Source organism: Prinia subflava, chromosome 16 (genome assembly GCF_021018805.1).
Source record: "Prinia subflava isolate CZ2003 ecotype Zambia chromosome 16, Cam_Psub_1.2, whole genome shotgun sequence".
NCBI lineage: Eukaryota > Metazoa > Chordata > Aves > Passeriformes > Cisticolidae > Prinia > Prinia subflava.
The window spans coordinates 11,651,662-11,673,157 of record NC_086262.1 but is presented as its reverse complement, the minus strand read 5'-3'; the positions used below and the strand labels follow the sequence as shown (position 1 = coordinate 11,673,157).

General features: G+C 46.0%; 1 protein-coding gene across 3 annotated transcripts; it reads right to left on the bottom strand.

The window, feature by feature from the left end:
- Positions 1-106: 106 nt before the first annotated feature.
- On the bottom strand, positions 107-19,841 carry HMGXB3 (HMG-box containing 3). 3 transcript variants are annotated; one of them, XM_063413162.1, is made up of 20 exons: positions 19,566-19,841; positions 18,726-18,873; positions 18,158-18,332; positions 17,149-17,712; positions 16,410-16,508; positions 14,774-14,905; positions 12,564-12,973; positions 12,050-12,219; positions 11,679-11,773; positions 11,001-11,099; positions 10,328-10,477; positions 8,400-8,701; positions 6,923-7,050; positions 6,243-6,374; positions 5,793-5,977; positions 4,990-5,209; positions 3,783-3,916; positions 3,273-3,389; positions 2,736-2,945; positions 107-2,042 (listed from the first exon to the last, which is right to left on the bottom strand). In XM_063413162.1, exons 2-20 carry the CDS (start codon positions 18,869-18,871, stop codon positions 1,572-1,574), a joined length of 3,939 nt encoding a protein of 1,312 aa, XP_063269232.1. In that variant the 5' UTR covers positions 18,872-18,873; positions 19,566-19,841; the 3' UTR covers positions 107-1,571. The 3 variants fall into 3 exon arrangements, with proteins under 3 accessions (XP_063269232.1, XP_063269231.1, XP_063269233.1); XM_063413161.1 differs by having other exon boundaries at positions 12,044-12,219; positions 19,566-19,840; XM_063413163.1 differs by lacking the exon at positions 14,774-14,905 and having other exon boundaries at positions 12,044-12,219.
- Positions 19,842-21,496: the final 1,655 nt, after the last annotated feature.

The window sequence follows — 21,496 nt, the reverse complement described above, 5'->3', positions numbered from 1 at the left end:
CATGGCAGCAGTCTCTGGGGCAAGTGCAGAAGAGATCCAGCAGGGTTTGTGCCTTTCTCCTGAAGCCATTCAGGTCTTGTATACAAAAAAACCAACCAAACCCAAGTAACTTGACCACAGTTTCACCCCCAAAATTGGAGATAATTTATTAAACTTTATCACTGACTGAAAAAAGTCACTAATGTCTCTTATAATAAGTTAATGTTCTTAACAGAAAAACCCCAAGCCATGATTACTGCATTTGCTCAGACTTAATACATTTACTTTAACAGTACGGTACTCAATAGGTTCCCCTTCACAGAAGGGAGTTTTCAACAACACTGCAAGCCTCAGAATCTTCCCCACTGCTCACTCAGACAAAATAAACCCCCAAGATGGCAACCTAGCAGTCTGGCATCCTGCTTGTCTCCTCTGCAGGCCACAGCAAACACCAAACACCTTCACCACCAGACGTGGCCAAAGAGCTGCAGCAATGACAGCACAGCTTTGCACCCACAGCCCCAGGTGCTCTCCAGGTGTGCTGCAGAGGCAGAGGCCTTATCCTGATTCCTCTCAAGGGGCTGACAAAGCAACCTGGGCAGCAGGGGACTCCTCTAACCCCCCAAGCACTATGAGAACATGGGCAGGGCAGGTGTGACTCCTGACAAAGTGATGAGGTTGCACACATGGGTGCAGCTCTCCCAGTCCACAAGGGTGGAATACAGAACCCTGCTCGCTCTGGTGACACTGCATTCATCATTCCTCCTTGATCCCATAGACAGTGCTTGAGTGTCCCTCCCCTCTCCACAGCCACCCCTTGCACAGCATTTAAACCATCCTCCAACCCCTTGGCTGCCCTGGGGCTCGGTTCTTAACCTTACCATACAGAACACACTCCTCTCACTGCACCTTTTGGCTTCTAAGTTATTAGTGCTCATGTGAAGGGACAAACAATTCTAGAAACTCCCTGCAGCCAAAGCACCCACAATCCTGGACCAGGAGTGCAGCCTCCAGGGAGGCTCCCCAGATACAGCACGTTAAAGCAGTACAGCTCCTCCTCCTCAAGACTCCTTGCAGCCAATGCCAATGAGAGCCCTGCAAGATGACCAAGCAGGAGTCAGTATCTTGAATTCACCTATTCAGAATATTTTGGGGGAAATCGTTGTAGCCATCTGCCTTTTATGCCTGGTCCCACATCCCCAGCCCTGCCACCAATAAGCACAAAGAAGCCAGCAAGCAAGATTCAGAATTAAAAAAACTGTGTGTGCTTGACCACGCACACTCCCTGCTACCAGCAACTCCTCTCTCCTCTCCAGCTGCAGGGAGGGCAACATCCCACAGCCCTGAACAGCAAATCCATCACATGCCTTGGAGGCAGTTGCAGCCTTCTGCAAGGGGGTGACAGACCCATGCTCGCAGCAGCTATCACGATGCTATGGAAGCACAGAGCTCTTTGGTCAGTAGCAGTCAAAGCCACCAGCATCACATCTCCAACCTGTAAAAATAAACTCTCAAGCCAGACAGCTGCAAAAGCTGGCTCAGCCCACCCATCCATGCGACCAGCGAGAGAAACCAACCAGCTGTTTTGTTACTCAGCAACCTCTATCCTCCTCCTGCTTCCCCTCTTCATCCTCTTCTGTTTCTGTTTTGATCTGGGCCACGCCGAGCCGGTAGAGTGCGTCCCGGATCACCACCTCCCCCGGCTGGCAGCTCTGCACGACCTCCTGGATCTGCCTGTTGACGATTTCCCTGCTGGTGAGGAAGTCCATGAGGCGGTTGTAGAGGTAATAGTGCGTGGGGTTCTCGAAGGTGATGGGCCTTTGGCGCACGTTGCTGGTTCTGCTGTCGTTGATGGCGGTGATGATGGCACCATACGGCTCCAGCTCGCGGCACAGGGAGATGCAGCGGTGCCGAGCCGTGGGCTCCCAGGGGCTGCTCTGCTCCGAGCCCGTGTGCACCACCCGGCGTGCCGAGGACTTGGTGATGGGGTGCTGGAGGGAGTGCTCAGACACCGTCATGTCCACGCTGTAGTGCTGGTCCAGCAGTTCAGGGCAGGACACGTACTGGGGGAGAGAGACCCAACACCAGGTAGAACAACAAATAACTTCCCCACGGCTGAGAAGACAAAATTACAGGCTGACCAAACTCCAACCAGCACTACAACCCAGGAGAGAGGGAGAGCTAAATGATCCAGGCTTCCCCTACACGCCACAAAGATGGCGTGTACACTCCCTCCTCACTTGCATGCCCTCAGATAGTCCCAAGGCACTAGGAACCCTCTTCCTCTTCCACTTCTCAAGGAATAGCAGTAGTTTGAAAGAAGTGACTTGCTGTGTCAAAAGTTCATGATCTGAACTGTTACAATGCACTCCCAGCACAGCTCTTCCTATTAAGGACAATTAATTAGACACAATCCCCAGGCAACACCTAATACATTCTGCTATGCTTAGGAGTGCTGCACTGGCAAAGCTTAAATCAGGAGATATTAATCAGGTCAAATTCACCCCTGGCAGTGTTCAAGACCAGGCTGGATGGGGCTGTGAGCAGCAACCTGGCCTAGTGGAAGGTGACCCTGCCTGAGGCAGGGGGGTGAACTGGATCAGCTTTAATGTCCCTTCCAACCCAACCATTCTGTGATTCTATGAAATTATCTTGAGCCACAATGCAGGTTACATATGGGCAGGGAGTTAATTTTAATCTCCCTTGCAATTTTTCCATGCTGGCCTGGCAAAGCGGAGAGCAAAGACACAACTAACCGTTGGAGGTTCCATGGGGTCAGAGAAGCAGCCCTGGTTCTTCCCCCACATCTGGGAAGTTAGGTCAGGCCAGCAGAGGTCTGCACATAGTGCCACTGAAGAGGCTGTATCAACAACATAAACTGGAGGCCAGTGACGTGAGGATACCAACAAGTCCACATGATCCCGAGCATTTTCTCCTCTTACTATGTACTTCGAGCCACACACAACCTAGAAAAAAGGATTAACATCAGCAGAACAATAAAACTGAAAACTTACAGAAAAAAATCAGGTCTTACAAAAAATTCAGCTTCCTTTCAGGTATTCCAGACTATACAGTAACCAGACAGCTACTTTCTCTAAAGATACTTGGTTTCCTCCTCATACACATTCACCTTGTTTTGGGGAATTTTCCACGCCCTGAGGAATGTGTTTCATTCCCAAGGCTCAGAGAAGCTCATCCCATTGCTTTTATTCAGTAAGGAAGCTCCATGCTGTAAAGTCAAATAATGACTAGCCAAGGAAGAAAAAAAGTATTGTGGCTCCAGTGTTCCTTACCTGATGTGGACACACTTTGTAAACTTTCCCTCCTGTGTGATGAGCAGAAGGTGGTGCAATGCTTGTCCCATTCTGTACAAACTCATAGAGAGCCAGGAGAGAGTAGCAGAGCTCATCCTAGAAAAGATGGGCCACAGAGAAAGTGAGATTTCAGACTCCTGTAAAGACTCCTGCAGAGAGGGAAAAGGCAGCATGCAAGGCCTCCCAAATCCTGATTTGCACTTCATCCAACAACTTCCTAATCCCACACTCAGCACTGTGAGGATGACAAGCAATTACACAATGCTGAGCCGGTGACAAGGTAATTACAGGCTTCCTTTCTTCTAGCCCACAAAGGTTCAATTTATTTCACCATGTGTAAATTATCCTATAACCTGCTGGCACCCATCCCTGCCCTTAGTGCAGTCAGATGAGAAATTAATTGTCTAGGATGGCAAGAGTGGATGAGGAGAAGACAGTGAAGAACAGCTCCACTTCTGTAGGGTTGTGTGTGGGCAAACAAGCCATTACCTTTGTATGTGATGCCTCCCAGGGGATGCCACACTGTGTCAGAAAGCTCTGCAGCTCTTCCTCACTGTAAGAGTTTATCAGCTCAGGCCTGAAGACCTCTTCCTGAAGGAGCCTCACCAAGGCACTCCCATTACCTGCAAAGGCAGGAAACAGCTCTCAGCACTCATTCTCAGGAAGGGAACTTACCAAAATAATTTCTTACGAAGACTACGGAAGCAGAGATTGTACAACCCACAGCCAGCAAGAGAAAGCTGTGAACAATCCTACTTGCAAAGCATGTCACAGCCCACACTTGTCTTGAGCCCTTCACTGCTGAGGTCACCAGGCTGAGCCCAGCATAGCTGCAGACTCCATAAACACATATCTATCCTGTCATTTGTAACCTTTAAATGACTGATGTGAGGATAACCAAGTGAAAAGGAGCAGAGATAAATGTTACTGCAGCCTTTGGACTGAACAGCTCCAGGCTCAGCCTTCACATCTCCCTGGTTCTTTCTCTGGAGCTCCACTTCCACAAAAGCCCACACAGCTCTTCTGCAGCTCAACTCTGAAGCAGCTGTAGCCCTTTCTGCAAAACCAACTCACACACTTGTTAAGCTTACAAAGTCAGTTTTCCTTCTTATACCCAATACCTAAATTCTTAGGGGAACAGTGTGCTAACGGATCTTAGCTGTCAGATCTGAGATTATTCCTCTCACTGTTTCTTGTTCCATGCAGTCAATATGCAGTGGGTGTACTGAATGTTGGCAACTCTGATCAAGACTAGCACACCACTCTCCTATTTTTTTCACAAGTTCTGTAAAATCTTATTCACCCTTTATTGAGATTGTAACACTGAGATACCAAGCACTACCTGTAACTTCCACACTCCAAGTACCAGTCTAACATGAAATAAACACTGACTGGGATTCAAGATGTGCATGCATCCCTCTGCAATCAGACTATCTCACCTGGGGTCAATGCTCTCATGTCCCCCATGTCTCAAATCAGAGCCCACCAGTGCATCAAAACTTCACAGGAAAAGCCAAGCCTCAAGCAGCAAGGTAGCCTGAGAACAGCTGAAATCACCCCAATGCTCCTGTCTTTTCTCAGCACACATAACTTTTCAAGTGTCATGCAATCAGCAATTCTTAATGCTAAACATTACCAGGACTGAAGTCACCAACACATGAAGCACTCCCTTAATAAGCACAACCTGAGCCATTACCTGGCACTGGCTGTGCATGCAGGTTCTTGTCCTTCTCTGTATTGATCACCACTGCTCCTCTCATGAGTGGAGGGAAGAAAGGAGCAACAATAGAGGCATCAAACTTTGTGATGGGGATGCTAGAAGGAAAAGCCACCTGCTCAATCACCTCCGTCTCCATCGTGGACCAAAAGTCTTCTACATTCACTTCACTTGATGGCAAGTATTCTGGCCAAGTAAACTACAGAGAGAAAGAAACACTGCTGAAATACAAATAACCACAGTTCATTTGACAGTTTTGTGTCACTCTCACTCATGGCATGAGGACTATCCAGGAGAGTACTCAGCCCAAATATAATAAGATCAGTCTCCTAAAGCTTCTCACAACCACTTTGCATTGGGTAAGACTCAAAATTTGACATATTTGACATTAAAGCCAGACATGCTACCTTCTCCTACTAGGGCTTTTTTCCCCATTAAAGACAGCGCCCTAGGGAAACTTGAGGAAAAAAAGATTGTGTTCATGTCAAAAGAAGAAGATCAAATTCAACAACTTCCATCCAAGGTTCCTACTGCCCAAGGCTGCGGGACAAAAGCTGTGGTCCAGGGACAAAGGATCTTGTTTTCCCTGAACTACACATCAACACCTCTAAGAGGAAGCACAGGCATTGCTGCTCCAGCCACATCCTCTTGTCAGGCATCAGCAGAAAACCACTCACAAAGGTCTTGTGTATTTATTGTGCATCATGAAGACCGGAGTCAGCAAAAAATTGTTATGGTCTGCTTTGAACACGAACAGGATGTAAGCTGTGGGAAAAACCTACCTCTATATTTTTCAGTGCTAGGACATTTTCTGTATTCCTCTGGGCTATTTCCACCTTGGGGGTTATGCCACAGATTCCACAGATCATATCATTGTAATCCCGGACTGTCAGACATTCAAAAGCCCAGTAGCCATTGCACAGCAGCTCCTGGAGCTGACCCTGCTCATCAGGGCTCAGGCTTTTGTCTGAAAAGAGAACATGCCACTGTTACAGTTTTCACATCCTGAAGCCAGTGGAGTGGTAGTAGGGCTCTCCTAAGCAGGATAAACCCAAACCTGCCCTCCAGAGAATTGTCACAAAAAACTGGTAATTGAGGTACTGTTTGGTTTAGGAAGTGATTTAATAAAACACACCATACTAAAATAGATGAGGTTTGCCTTTTTATAACCTAACAATCATCATCAGGTCACGTTTGGTATGTTATGGTAAAAAGCAAGAAGGAAAACCCACCAGTTTGCTCCTGAACAGAGTCAAGGATATTGCCAACAGCCACTCTGGGATCCTCTCCAAGTTTAATGTGGTTTCGGATTGCAAACAGAAGATCCAAGCTCACCAACAATTTGTTACCCACATTGAAAAGGCCTGCAGTTAAAACAAGACAGTTATTGCCTGCAGGGTTCCAGATCTTCCTCAGAAAGAAATATATTCCTTACTGATACACAATGCACTCACATGAGTACAGTTCAGAGGATAATGGAAACACAAACAGTGCTTCTGCACCTCTGAAATGCAGAGTTCCCTGCTGAAAAGTTAGCTCCTTTCACAGACTTGTCTATTGGTTTAAAAAGCTACAAGGAACAGCTGCCAATCCATCTCACTAGCCAATGTCATGAAACAGCACTCTCCAGAGATGTCTCTGACTATGGGGGTTGCCTTGCAGAACTCAACATTCATACCAAGATCTACATCAGTGAATCAAGGCAAGGTCTTCCTCACCAGAACATTTATGTGTTTTGGATCAAAATTTAGATTTACTTGCAGAATATGCAGAAGCAATTAAAAAATAATTCAAATTTAGTACACTGGGGAAGGGAACAAGCTTTTCTGTGCCTGGACAATGTCCTGATACAATCCCAAGGCTTCCAAAGGGTTCAGACTGTAGTCGTGCTATATGCTCACATCTTTCCTACCTGTGTAGATGTCAGTGAAGCTATGGAGGGCCAGACACTGCAGGTTCAAGCACACTTTGACCTGAGCTGTAACCACCTGTAACCGATTGGCTGTCAGAAGCCAGCACTCCTGAGGACCAGCAAGGGAACTGCAACACACAACAGAAAAACCACTCTGAGTGAAGCCAATGGGTCTCTTAGTCCAGCCCTGCAGTAACTTCTGACATTCTAGTTGATAAGAGTTCATTATTATGTAAATCTAAACCAGCTCACCACAGCATATCGCATCAAGAAAAGTTACATTTTAAAAGATTTCCCAGGCAGAGTCAGGTCACTGCTCACATTCTTTTGAACAGCACTAGAGCATACCTTGGGCTTCATACATTGGGCACCTACTATTGGAGAAGTGGAAAAAACCTCTGGCCCCAGCTGCCCTGGGAGAAGTGTCTGTACCATAGCTGTGGTGATGAGCAACACATTCCACCCAACAGCCTCTCCCTGCACAGAGATTCAGAAAGGTCTGCTCCTCTACAGTGTAACTGCCAAGGGGGAAGTTCAGACAGGAGAGTGACAGTGGCTGAAATACTGCTGTCCACCTGAGAAAACAGCAATCAAAGCCAAAGTCACCTCCTTCCCACTGGCAGGGCTTCAATTAGAGGCTGTGCAGGCACATGGGCGGGTCCCACATGCAGGGCATTGCAAAGCAGCCAGGCATAGACAAGGATTTCCAATGCACAGGTTGGTAAGACCCAAGGTGAGGGACAGGGTGTGAGATTGCTTTGTTCTGAAAAAAATACAGAGCATAAAAAGTATCTCTTCTGGTAAGATCTCAGTGTTAGCCTGACCAAAGCAAATACCCATCACCTGGATGAAGAATTTTTTTGTGGAAGAAAGAAACACAACATTAAATGTCGTGACATTATGCTGTAGGAAAAATTTTAGATCACATTTTCAGAAACAGGAGGATGTCTGGCAGACTCAGGGAGGAAATATCCTACAGGCTTTCATACAAATCTAGTTAAGGCACTCTAGCCTATGTACTAAAGTTTCTGAAAGTCCTCCAGGTTTCAATTTGGCTATTTGTTCCAAAAAAGCATTCACTCAAGCACACACTAACAAATGAAAGGAATGAAAATATCATAAGCAAAAAGATCCACATAGGAAACATTCAGATTAGGGAGAGAGAGAAAAAGGAAATCACACAATTCACATCTGTAAACACAAAAGTTTTCCTCTCTCAGCCTCAAAGCATCAGAATGCAAAATGAAGAGGGGATGACTAATGAAAATACTCTGTTTTGGTAAGAAAAATGTTACAGCTAGACTTTGCAGTCACTCTTTGATTCTGCTAAACCCCTTCCACACACATTTAGCTTATTCAGTGCCACTTTCACCAGCTTCACTACCAGGGGCTAAAGCAAATATTATTTCAGGCAGACTCAGAACAAAGAAAAATTAGCATGAGCTTGAAAGAGTCAAAATGCAAAGCAGAATCTTACTTGTGTCCCCCTTTGAACAAGGGGCTGTTACAGAGGAGGCACTGCACACACGGAGACTCGTAGTAGTTGGACCAGGAGGTCTGCTCGATGGTCACGGTCTCCTCGCTCACGTTGGACAGGATGAGGCGGGAGCTGTTGAGCTCGTGGATGAGGGTGAAGATCTCTGCCAGCTCCGACTCGTTCTCGGGGATCTGCATCACCTTGCGCAGCAGCTGCAGCGTGGACTGACGCTGGGTTTCCCTCTGCGACGGCGTCAGCGGCTCGCTGGGGTTCAGCACGTCCGACTGACCTGGACTCACCTCCTAGAAAGCAACACATCCAACTAGGCAAGCATGGGGATGAAATATTAAACCCAAAAATGTCATAAAAGGCAGCAGAAACACAGTAACCTTTGCACTCAGTAAACTTGACACCTACTCTACTGCTGAACCATTGACTCCACACAGGAGCTTCAAGCCCAAACTGCTTTAACAAGAAGAGTTTATTACATCCCAGCCCCTCAGGAGCTCCTGCACTGCCAGACCATCACAGATTGGCCATTAAACTGTTAAGTGCAGGGATTGGGGACCCAGAAGGTGAAGATAACCACCAACAGATACATAAACACTTCAATAACCCTCATCAGATGAACCCCCAAGCACCAGTGTCTTTCTCCACAGGTTACCAGGCACAGGCTCAGGGCAGCTTGCACAGCTCTCCAGAAGCTGGAGGAACCAAGCACTAACAAAAAACTCCCTCATATACAGAACACACTAATCAATAACAATTGATCAGCTACAGTCTACCCTTCTCCAACACACAAATACCATCTCAACAAAATGCACAAACACAGTAGAACCAAACTCCAGGTTGTCCCAGGAGAATAGAGAGAACACAAACAGGCTGATCTGTTTAATCACTGAAATTCTTCTGTCAACATTTCAATCTGGTTTTCTGACTAGTCTAGCAATAAGATAAATGATCAGTCAAAAGCCCAGAGACAACAATGAACTGTGTGACAGGAATGTTAAACAGATCTACAACCAGAAAAAAAAGAAAAAAAACGAAATGAGGAAGAGACAAGCCACATGCCTCTCAGAATGCAAGCTGAGCTAAGCACACTGCTGTTCCTTACACAGCTGTTTGTGTGTTTCACACAGGCCATCTCTGTTTGTTTGTGTTTTTAAAGAAAAAACAAAACCACTAAACAAAGTTACGTTCTTCAAAATAAAGAAAAAAAAAGGTAAGTGGATGAGTCATTACTACACAGACTAAAATTCTGTCTATTTGCTGAGTAGGCATTTCAGCCAAGAGCAGAAAAGCTCCTTTTTTCCTTTATTGTTTTTCAGTATTGTTATTCAGTATGCAAAAAGCTAACCTTTGAGACTGCAAAGACAAAAAACCCCCAACTCCAGAATTAATTACATCCACATAGAACAGCAGACAGCTGAAAACATATTTATGCATCAGAAAAAAACCCCTACATCCAGAAATAAATTCAGGTTGGAAGTAAAGTTGCTCTACAAACCCTTAAAAACAGGAAGCTCTAATACAAGATGTACTAACTTAACTGACACTAGCCCCAAACTGCTCACAAAGCAGAGCATACTTGGGAGTTTCTTGATGAAGTCTGAAGTTCAACAAAGCTGACACAGCAATGCTGTGACTGCAGGGTGGATTTTCCCAGCATGTACTGACACAACAGAAGCATTTTTAAGTTGAGGAGACACCCAGTGGTAGCACTGGGTGTGCTCAGACTCACCCTCAGCCTGAAGCACCTCTGCAACAGTTCAACAAACATCATCACAGATATTTTAAACAGGAACCATCCTGACAGAAAAGTTATCACAATGAAAAGAAAACCCTCAAACCATGTTTCCACAGGGACTTGCAAACTAAACTTCTCTGCACAGCTCACAATAGACAAAACAAGCCAGCTTGAACCTTACCAGGGATTTTGCTGTTTTCTCAGTCCTGTCTTTGGCAAGGTTGTATCCACAGCTTGGACAGACGCGTGGCTTGTGCCTGTTTGTATACACGTAACTGCAGGAGGGGTTCTTGCATTTCCCTCTGCCACGTGATGTTGCTAATCCCAAATCCTGAATGACACAAAAGAGATGTCGGCTGACCTTCACTTTTAATAGTTGGACTCCATAATCTTAAAGGTCTTTCCCAGCCTGAATTCTAAGCCAACCAGATTCTAAAAAAAATTACTGTATGTTTTATCTCCACTTTATAACATCTTGTTTAAACATCAATAGCAAGCCCTGTCACTTTGCACAGAATCCTTCAAGTGGCACTTGAACACTCTGGGCCAGTTCTCCAGACCAGAAGTACATTAAATTCATTCAGAAACCCCTGATCCTCCCTGCTGAACTTGAGGAGGGGATGGGGATTATGCATGGGGACATGAGTGAAAATCCATTTCTTAACAAGGCCCCAAACATAACTGCAAAGCAGAGCATGGTCACCCTAGGTCTAGAGATGACACAAAGTACAGATTATTTCACGTTAAAAATGAGATGTATTTGTGCAAGTCAGTAAAACAGAAGTCCCAGAACATTCTCATGCCACAGAGGACACTCCCCATGGCAGAAGTCACACTATTTGAAAAATTCTCACCAAAGTTACGGTGCAACTGTACTTGTAGGATGGGAATATGTCTGGTTTCACCTCCACAACTTTAACCTGAGATGCCTTGCTTGTCACAGAACTGTGGAGCTAGAGATTGAAAGCAGAAAAAACAATACCCATCAGACATCCACTACTAAATACATACATGCATCAGTAATCAGTATCTATTAGCATTCCTGCCTCCAAGAGATTAATTAATGTTCATTTAATATCCATAATACCATAAGACACTATTTTGCATGTAAAGGCATTACAGTTCACAGATTCATTTCAGCACCTTGGCATACTCAGTCATATTTTACAGGTGAAAAGCTCAGTATTCAATATTGCATGTCAGATTATCAAAGCACCAGCAGGTCCTTAAAACATCTTCTGGAAGTAGCTGGGAGGTTCCCAAAGTAACCAACAGCAGGACTGCCCAACAGCACCTCTCAGCTCAGTTCCCACACTCAACCACCAAGCAATCATTCTGCTACTGAGCCAAATAATAAAAACAGCCAGTCACAGATCTTTCATCAGAAGGCTGCTGCATTTTTTGTTCTATTTCTCATTCAGGTCATAGCACTCACCTGGGAGGCAAAAAAAACCCCAACAACCAAACCAAAACCACAAACAAAACCCTCCCCCCAAAAAATCAAGGAAAATAATTTGCATTTGAAGAACAACCTTTCGCTCCTCAGCAGCTGGTGGCTGCAGAACTGACTGCCCCAACTGTTTCAGTGTACTGGGCTTCAAGCCTGATGTTCTCACAGGAGAATGCTCTAGAAGGAGGAAAGAGATGCACCAGGTTAAATGTGAGAAAACAGGTTCTGCTTCTTTCTGACATCTTTGGTAAATGTCACTTTGGTAAAAATCATGTGAGATCTTTCCTCTGAGCTTGAAATAACCCAAGCAGGTGTTCCATGGCCCACTTACTGCACTCAGGCAGAGACAAACCTCCCTTGAAACCTATCTTATTATTGGCAGACACCACACGAGCATGGTGAGGAGAGACAACAGCTCCCAAAGCACACAGAAAATGCTGCTTTTACCAGTACTTGCAAAGGCCTGCCTGCTGCTGGGCTGCTCTGCGCTGCCTTCTCTCCCCATGCTGGCTGGAGCAGGCAGAATGGCTCGCATGGGTCTGGCTGCAGCCAGCAAGGAGGGCTTGGGTCTTGGTTTACTTTTTACTTCTTGTCCCTTGTGTGCAGCAGCTGTTGCATCAGTTCTGAAAAACAAGAGCTACAAGTGGAAAAATATTCCATTGATTTCCCCTCAGCTTCAATTTTCCTCTTTTCTCTGAATTGTGCTTTGATAGCACACTAATCACAGCTATTGAAGAGAGACAGTGCTTAGGCTGCATCTGCACCGTGACTACAATCTGTCACTTAAAAAAATATTAGTTCTGGTGGACAAAGACTCAAAGGAACAATCCTGAACTGGCACAAAATGGACAGCAAACACAGTAAGTCTTACAGGAAGCACTGCCAACAGCCTTCAACTTCTTGGACTAGTCCCATGAGCACACAATAGACATCATATGCTCCCATAACACATGGAAAACTGACTCACCCCACCACTGGCTTTTTCACAGAGGCATTTGGACTCAACACTTCAGAAGACGTCGACATCCCCAGCCCTACGCTTCCTTTCTCTGCCTGCTCCGATGTGTCTGCTTGCCGCTGGCTCTCTTGGCCCAGCACCACTCCAGCAGCACTCCTGTCTTCAGCAAGCACATCATTTGGGAGAAAGTGGGCCTCAGAGATGATCACTTCCTCCCACTCCATCTCAGGCAGCTGCCCTCCGACAGGCACAGCATTCAGCAGCTGGCTGACAGCCTCGGAGCTCTCCAAGGCAGACCTGGAGGAACCCTCGCTGGCGGCCGTGGGTTCTGGGAGGGCTGACTGCTGACCTCTTTTAGCTGCTGGAGGTTTAAGAGAAGTGCCTGAATTTGGCTCAGATTTGCTTTTTGGTTGCTTTTCCTGGAAACAAGGAGAGAGTCACATTTCAGAGCTTCTGGGTTTCACAGATAAGCAAGACCCCTGCACATAGGCCATGTTTCCCTTGGCCTATTTAATGCTGGATCAAAACAGCAAAATCCTAAGTGTTTAAGCAGTGAATGTTATGGGAGTAAACAGACAGCATCTCCTACAACAGCCAAGGCCCTGCTAACACTGTATCTGGCTTCTTGGCCCTTCATGTATTATTTTTAGACACTGTTTACTTTGATGAATCAATTTTTCTTAAACCCCCTTAAATATCACCATTAGCATCAACACCACAAAGTCACCCAGCACTCTCTGTAGCAAGAGCCCACTTCCTACACTCCTCTTTCATGGCTTCCCCTCTCTGATGCTGTCTGTTCTTCCACATCATTGAGCAATCAAAGGGAGTTTAGACAGAATTTGCATCTTTTGGATACATCCTTTCAGAAAAGCAAGCATGTGAGCCAACCAGAAAACAGGATTACTTAGGAAGATTTTTTTGACTTTAAGAAAAATGTTACTTCCAAGACTAAGGCTACAGAAATCATTGTACTGGAGTCAACAAAGGTACAACGAACACTGAATTGGAATATGGAAAAATATATCAGAAATGGAATCCAGTAGATCAGAGTAAGTCTGAAAGACAAAAAGGAAAACTTCCTCTAAAACCTTTCAGTCCTAACCAGGGTAGGATTGAACAGCAGCAGACATGCTATATTCAGGCAGAATCCAGAAATACTTTTTGCATTCAGCCATGTCTCCACCTCAGCAAGTTTACCAAACAAAAGCGAAGATGTCACCATCACTATTTGTACCCTACCACACAGGAAGCTCAGCCTTCTGCTCAGACACCGCAGAGGCTGCAAGCTGCCCAAAGAGTTCTCATTCCTGAATGTTTAATGCATCCAGACACAAAACAAAGGAGGATCAGAACAAATCCATACAAAGCCACTGAATGTCAATGCCAATTTTCACACTGAGGAGTCCTTTAAATTGTGCCTGAGGAGTCTTGCTTCAGACAGAAATGCACATCTGTTCAGAGCTGTGAATTACCAGCATAGTGCCAAGGTTTAATGATCAAGAGGGTTTTTCTGTACACAGCTAGTAGAGATGCCAATAACTTAAGCAGAGTAGGCATCATATGGAGAAAGACTTTTCCACTCACATAAGCTTCACAACTCCACCAAGACCTGGAAATTTCTTTCCAGTCAGAGGTCAGAACATCATGATCAGACACATGGCCATGAGACAACAATACCCAACAGCACTTCAGCTTCCACAAGATCAACTTTATTAACAAGCTCCTAAAGGATCATACACCTCCTATAGTTGAGAGTTGTTCCTCCTCTTTGTTGAAAAACAATGTTGAAAGACCACAAAAAATTGAATTAGTAGAAGAACTTCAAATGCTGATATTAATTACCACAAAACAACTTCCCGAGCTTAGTTGGAGCTGTAGCAGAGGGAGAACAGGCAATGCCCTCCAGTCACAGGAACTGTGCAAGCAGAGGGCCAGAAGAATGTGTATCCTCTCAATGAGAGTTAGCAAATGCAGCCCTATCTATTCTAACAGATACAGCAGCATCTTTACCTAAGGTGTGGTGGTTCCAGGTCTCACCCTGGCCAAGTGTCCTTACAATGGTGACTTGCTCCAGCACATGCACAGGAACACAAGTGCAGGGATCATTTCTGGTGTATCTGACCTCCTGTGCTAAATGTACAGGTCTAGAAGTATCACAGGCATTCACAAAACCAGCATTTTTTGTCTCAAAGTCAGGAAAGGAAAGACAACTTTACCTTTGGGATCCATTTCCCTCCCAGGAAGTTCCCACACGTTGGGCATTTTGGTGGTTTATGCCTGGTGACATAAGTGAAGGAACAGCCAGGATTGGTGCAGTTTCCATGCCCCCTGCGAGTATAGGTGGTTGTCTGAAACAAGAATTGTCAAGAATTTGTCTACAGACCTGAAAACCACAAAGCTATGCTGATCACTTCCTTTTTTCCTCATAAGCATTTTACAAATGTTAACTGGCAAATCACCAGCCTTCCACTATTATTCATTTTACTGAACAAAAGCCACACAGCTGGGTCAGGGTGAGTCAGCACCATAACTACTGCGAGTCTAAATGCTCAGTCTACAAAACAGCCTCTGCTATTACCAGAATTTAGATCAACCTGCAGAGCAGAGATGAACAATGCACATAATCTCCTGGAGAAGCTAATCGTGCATTTACAGTGATGTAACAGTTCTTTTTGAACATGAAAAAGTCATAGTAAGATGGCATTAAAATGCTTCTAACAGCAATCCACAGTAAGACAAGATGTGATTAACACTCATAACAACACAGCAAAAAGACTTGAAGACAAGCACTCATGATGCAAAGTTTTGTGAGTAATTTGTTGCTGTATGGGATGGTCAAGTGTTCCCTGGTCCTTCACTGTAACTTGCTATGAACTACTGAAACACGAGCAGCAGCACCAGGCACTATTTATACCAACAGCCAAATTAGAACTTGTCATCTTTGCCAGGACAACTGCATCCACACATTTGAGTTTTTGTCAGCACAGCACTTCCCAATATCCTGTTCTCAACACTCTTCAGGGAGCTGTTGCACTGTAACTCCCTAACTAGGTAGAGATTTTTTTCTAGAAATGCAAGTGCTGCTGTCAAAGAAATGAGTCAATTTAAACCAGATCCTTCTCAGGAACAAAAACCTGAGGTATTTCCATTCTCCCTGAGACAACTGGAAGAGCATCACACTGTGCACCACTATAAATATCTGCAGTTCCATCAGCTGGAAGAACAGAGAACCTGGAAAACAGGATTTGATGCTAGCTTATATAACAGAAGGAGCTGCAGTACTGACTGTACGATGAACTCCCAAAATGGCTACAAAAACACAGGTGGCTGGAGTGGTTAGATTAGCAATTCTTCCTCATGCAACACGCCACACAGCCTTTTATATGGCTTCTCTAAACCTCAGGTCATTGCTCCCCTCCTGCCATGTGGCCAAAGCAAGAGCTTTGGAGTTCATGTTTTCCTGTCATAGGAGCAGATCCTTGCCCTTAAAGGGATGGACACTGGCTTTTTATGAAGAGAAATATGCATCCAAGTAGTGGATGTAGATGGTTACACAGAAATTGCTGTTGGCCAGATAGCTTTATCTACTCCATCTGTTTCCAAGAATTCCCTGAGGAAGAAGGCAGAAGAAATGGGCCCTGTAAGACACTGTAGGAAGTCAGAGACCCTCTTAGCCTATGCAAGACATAACACAAGGAACAGAAAATACATCAACTGATACAGCAACTCCAAGTTGGATTATCTTTAAAAACTGAACTGTGAGCAAATCCCTCCCAATCTAACACCTTTAAGACAAATCTATGACAATACATCCCAACCTTAACATACCATACAAGACTCTGAATTTCTTACCAATTTAATTGATGCTGGGTTCTCCACAACAGAATGAGCTGGCAAAGGTAACATGATAAACTGCGTTGCAGGTGTGGAGGAGCTACTCTCTTCAGTATCCTAAAATGAAGCCAATGGGAAAATACATGCAGAAAACAAAAGACATGGTGATCATACCCCTCCCTCTCAGGAACATTAATGTGTTTAAAGGACTGATGAGATCCGAATACCATTTCAAAAGCAATGGCCTTACCAGATGTACTCTGGAAATTACCAAACTCCACACACTTTAAAAACAGAGAATCCAACTCTTCACAGACTAAGGTTTTCTATGACAGCTTAAGAGGACTCCCTTCTACCTCTCTGCAACCCGGAAAACACCTATCAGGAGCACAGCAGTAGCATTTTTTCTTGCCCTGCAACTGCAGAACCCAATCTTGCACTGCAACTGCAGGACCCAATTACTGGCACTGCAATCCTCTCAAATATTGTTATAACAAACAATTAAATGAACTCAGCCATATTAAGACACAATTGATACCAGCACATGGCTAAGTCAATCTGCAACCAGACACAACTTAGTCAAGGAGTTACTTTTGTACCATTGATTACAACAGTTTCTGTTTCTCCCAGCACTGAGCATCAGTGGGCAATCAGATCTCCTGCACCCACGGAGGATCCCAGGTAAAATGGGTAAAACAGCACTCAGATGTTTCAGGTGAGATCTGGCAGGAGTCTGAGTGTCACTGGAAGAACTTACCCTCCCAGTCACCACAGTGACCACGGACACTCCCTCAGGCACCTGGGGACGGGCCACGGCGACGCTGCCGTTGGGGATGTCTGTGGAGCTGCTAACCAGAGTCTCCTCAATAACCACACGGGCTGTCTGGTATGGCTGTCCCTCTATTTCCAAAGAAGCCTCATCCAAGAGGATATCTCCAGCCACTTTCTCTGTCACAGGCCCAACATAATGAGAGAGAACCTCTGAGGCAACTGCTTCCTCAGCAGCCTCGGGCTGTGCAAAGGCTGCCGTGTCCTCTGGCAGCCCCTCGATGGCAATGCAGTGCTCCGAGCCGCCAGCCTGGCCCGAGTCCAGGGAGAGGACGTTCTGCACGGCCTCACGGGACACGCCGGTGACATTCCTGGGAGCTGCCAAGCCCTCGGGTGCTGCCGGGCTCTGTGTCACACACAGCTCCAGAGACTGCCTGCTCCTGTCTTCCTGAAGAGTGGTTTTGGGAATAATTATATAATCGGAGCGAGGAAGGATCTTCCGAAAGCCTGGAATGTCAGGGACTACTGCAGCTCGAGTGGATGCCTTGGAGTTCTGTGGGCAAAACCAAAGGATGGAATAAATGATTATGAGAAAAGGAAGAGATTCAGTTCTCAGTCCTGCTATTTTAGTGCCTAAGGTTCAAACAGTTTCCTGAAGTATTTTGCTGGGAATTTCTCCATATGACAGAGCCTACAGAATCCCTCTCAGTCCTGGTTTTATCACCTACTTTACCAACACTCACTCTGATGAGAGGACACAAAAATAACTGCTGTGATCAGGTACCAGACATATCCACCTTAGATAACAAAACATCCTTCCTTGACTGAACAGAAGGCAAAGGCAAAGGGTAGTGGCCTCACCCCGCTTCTTTAAAGGCTGCCCTGAGCAAGGATACACACTGAAATCTCCAATTAAACAACTCTCCCACACAGTGCTATGTGAGCAGGTAACTGCCTCTCTCTTCAGCAGCCGAAGAACTTGCAGAAAGACAACTCACCGGGTCCAGACCCTCTTTCTCTAGCTTGGCTTTCTCCAAGTAGTAGCTCTTTTCAGTCACACTAAGCAACCTCCAGCTCTCGCTGATCTTTTTGTTGATTTCAGATTGAGGGAGGTGTGGAAGCTCTTGCTGTACTTTCAAGTAAATATCATAATAGTAGAGAAGGTAAGCAGATCTGAAACACAACCAGAAATTGAAACATTGAGGTCATTCTACGTAAATTCCTTGGGGAAAAATAAATCCACAAGGTTTAGGTTTTTCCCAAGGTCATGTGACAAGCAAGTTACATTAAATTTTAATTGTAAATGCAGAACATTTGAAGAAAAAAGAGAACCTCTGGGGAACAGCCTAAGGCAAATTATTCTGGAGTAAACAAACTCTAAACTAAACAACAGTGGCACCTGTAAAGAATGTCTGAGCAGGCCCAAAGTGTCAAGCTGATATTTCATACACAATGTTTTACACTATAAAGTATTCCAAGTGCACTGCAGAGTTCACTCATGTCAGAAACAAGGAAAACTGCTCCCACACCCTACAAAGGAACTCAGTGAAGGCAGAAAGAACTTACCGAGGTTTCTTGGCTTTTTCTCCATGATCAGCAGTACTTTTATGTTTTTTCTTCTTCTTGGATGGCACCGGTGACGTGTAAGTGTAAGTGCTCTCTATCTCCTCCATCACCACAGTTACCTCAGTGCCTTCAAAGGGAGCCTCCATGGCTAAAACACACATTGTGTGTTATGCTCTAAGTTATACAAGGTTTCTTCCAACAAATAGCACTTTCAATCACTTTATTAAACTGACAGGACTGTTGGCACCTAAGTTTGACTCTAATTAAATCAAGATGACTATGTGAGCTCTATCTAGTTTTAGAAGGAAACTTCTATTTCTATAACCTCAATACCACCGGTTCAGTGCAGATACACTGCATCCGCGTTTCCAGAGCTGCAATTCCACGGGGAGCTCTGGGGTAAGTTTGGTGACCCAGAGGGAGCCGTACTCTCAGCCAGCAGCTGTCTGGCGACAGGCTGTCATATCGCAACCCGCTACGACAGCGGGACCAGAGTCTGAGCAAGCAGGAAGCCTCTAAATCCCCTCACCCACCGCCTGCTCTCCGGGGCTCTGGGAGGCGATGACGGACGGCCCCAGCCCCCGGGGCGCTGGGAGGCGATGACGGACGGCCCCAGTCCCCGGGGCGCTGGGAGGCGGGGAGGACACACGAGATAAAGGCAGCACGACCTACGGCAGGCGCGGCCCCGGCACGGCCCGCACCTCGGTGATCCCGGGCGAGCCCCGGGCCATTACCCCGCGCCCCGTCTCCTGCACACCGCCCGAGGCCAAGAGGAGCAGCGCGACACTCTCCGGTCCTGCTAAACGCTTCCGCGGCCCTCTCCCAGGTGTCCCCACTCACCGGACAGCTCCGCGGCCGCGCGGGCGGACAGGCAGCGAGCTGTGGTCACGTCCCCGCGGGGGAGCGGCGGCGTGGAGGAGGCAGCACCGGGGCCACGGGCCGGCCGCGCAGTGGGGAGCGTGCGTGCGGGCGGAGCGGGGCGGGCGGGCTGTGCGGGGCGGGCCGCCCCGGCATGCTGCGCCGGCTGCGGGCCGGGCCCGGGCGGAGCGGGGCTGCACCGGCACCTCCGCGCCGGGGCCGCCGCCGGAAGTGACCGCGGCGACGGCGTCCGGGGCACGGCGGGGCGGGACGGTGGCCGGGAAGGGTCAGGACTCGCGCGTGCGCGGCCAGGAAAGAAACGACGTTCCCGCCGTTTTTCGTGAGGGCGGCGCGCGAGGATGGGGCAGGGCAGTGGCGGCGCAGTTTGTGCTTAATTAGCGCTTAGTTAGCAAAGGGCTCGGGTCGCGGCAGTGCGAGTGCGTTCGGCACGAACAGCATCGAGTTCTGCGGTTCATCAGTGCGTGTGCTGCGTTCACGCGTTCCTCCCTCCTGCGCGCCTTGGAGCAGCGGTCCAGGCCTGGCCCTTCCCCACAGCAGCGCCGGGGCAGAGCGCTGCTCCAGGCTCCGGTGGTGGTGTTGTGAAAAATGTGAAATGATTAATTCATGTTCTTATGGTAAACTGGAAAACTATAAAATTGTATAAAGTTGTATTGGGTAAAAGTCTATGTTTTAGGAGACCTTGCAGTAGATGGTGAAACTAACAACCCTCCATTCAGAAAAGAACAAAGGATTTTCCGGGAAAGCTTGCAGCCTTCTCAAGTACCGGGAGGAGACCTATCAAGATAAGGTGGCACAGCAACTCACACCTTGGGTGCCACCTTCACAGATCCTCAAGCAACATCATCTATATCTCGATCATTCATCAACCATAAGGATCTATAGAAATTGGACATTAACATATGAACTGAGAAAAGAACTCTTTTCTGCCTGGTCAGGGAAACTCCTGAATTTGTATAGCTAGTCGGGAAACAATGGGAAATATGGGGAAATATTGCCGAGGGCAGAATAGAGTGTATAAAACCCAAGCCCCGAACCGGGCGAATTTGTGAACCATTGGGGAAGATAGCAGGCTGCCAGACCCTGTATCTCACGGTTCACCCTTGGCATTTCCCGGGAAAACTGTCAAGTTTCTCCGCTGTTGGTGGGTTATTGAAATTCTGTAATTCGATCTTTATTAATAAACCAAATCATTATTTTAATTGGAATATCGTAGTGGCATTTATAACAGTGTCGACCCAGCAATCACAGAATCATGTAGGTTGGAATAGACCTCTGAGATCATCGAGTCCAACTTATGACCCAACACCACCATCTCAAACTTCCCGCATGCCACGTCCAGTCTTTCCTTAAACACCTCTGGGGACTGTGACACCACCTTGAGCTGCCCATTCCAATGTCTAATCACCTTTTTTAATGAAAATAACTTATTCAACATGGATCACTATGGGAATGTGTGTCACAGTATAATACTCCTACTGGTAAAGAAGCCACATACTAATCAATACAGGGTAGTAAGATCTCAGAGCTATTCATAAAATAGTTTTCCAGGGAAATCAAAAGCAGCAGAACCAGTAAGAATACAGCTGAAACCTTACTGGTAAGGCAGAAACAATAAACTTAAAAATTAGAAGCTAGAAAAGGGTGAGAAGAATTAACTGCTAAATTTGTGAAGAAATTCCTCTTGTTTTTCAACCTAAACCTCCCCTGGTGCAGCTTAAGACTAAGTCCTTTTATCGCGTTGCTGATGATGTCACTGTAATACATATATATGTAATTTTTTAAATAATTCTTTTTAAATGACTGTAATATTTATAAATAATTATTTAAAATTATTATAAAATTTACATAATTTATAGTATATATGTGTGATTTTAAAAATAAATAAGAGAACT

Bases quoted from the DNA above. Each gene is read 5' to 3' on its own strand.
- HMGXB3 (XM_063413161.1), bottom strand. From the start codon at position 18,871: ATGGAGGCTCCCTTTGAAGGCACTGAGGTAACTGTGGTGATGGAGGAG. The intron at 5,210-5,792 runs GTAGGTTTTTCC...TTCTCTCTGTAG, and splicing joins TAGCACTGAAAAATATAGAG to TTTACTTGGCCAGAATACTT. The intron at 2,043-2,735 runs GTTAGTTGTGTC...TCTCTCCCCCAG, and splicing joins ACCCCATGGAACCTCCAACG to TACGTGTCCTGCCCTGAACT.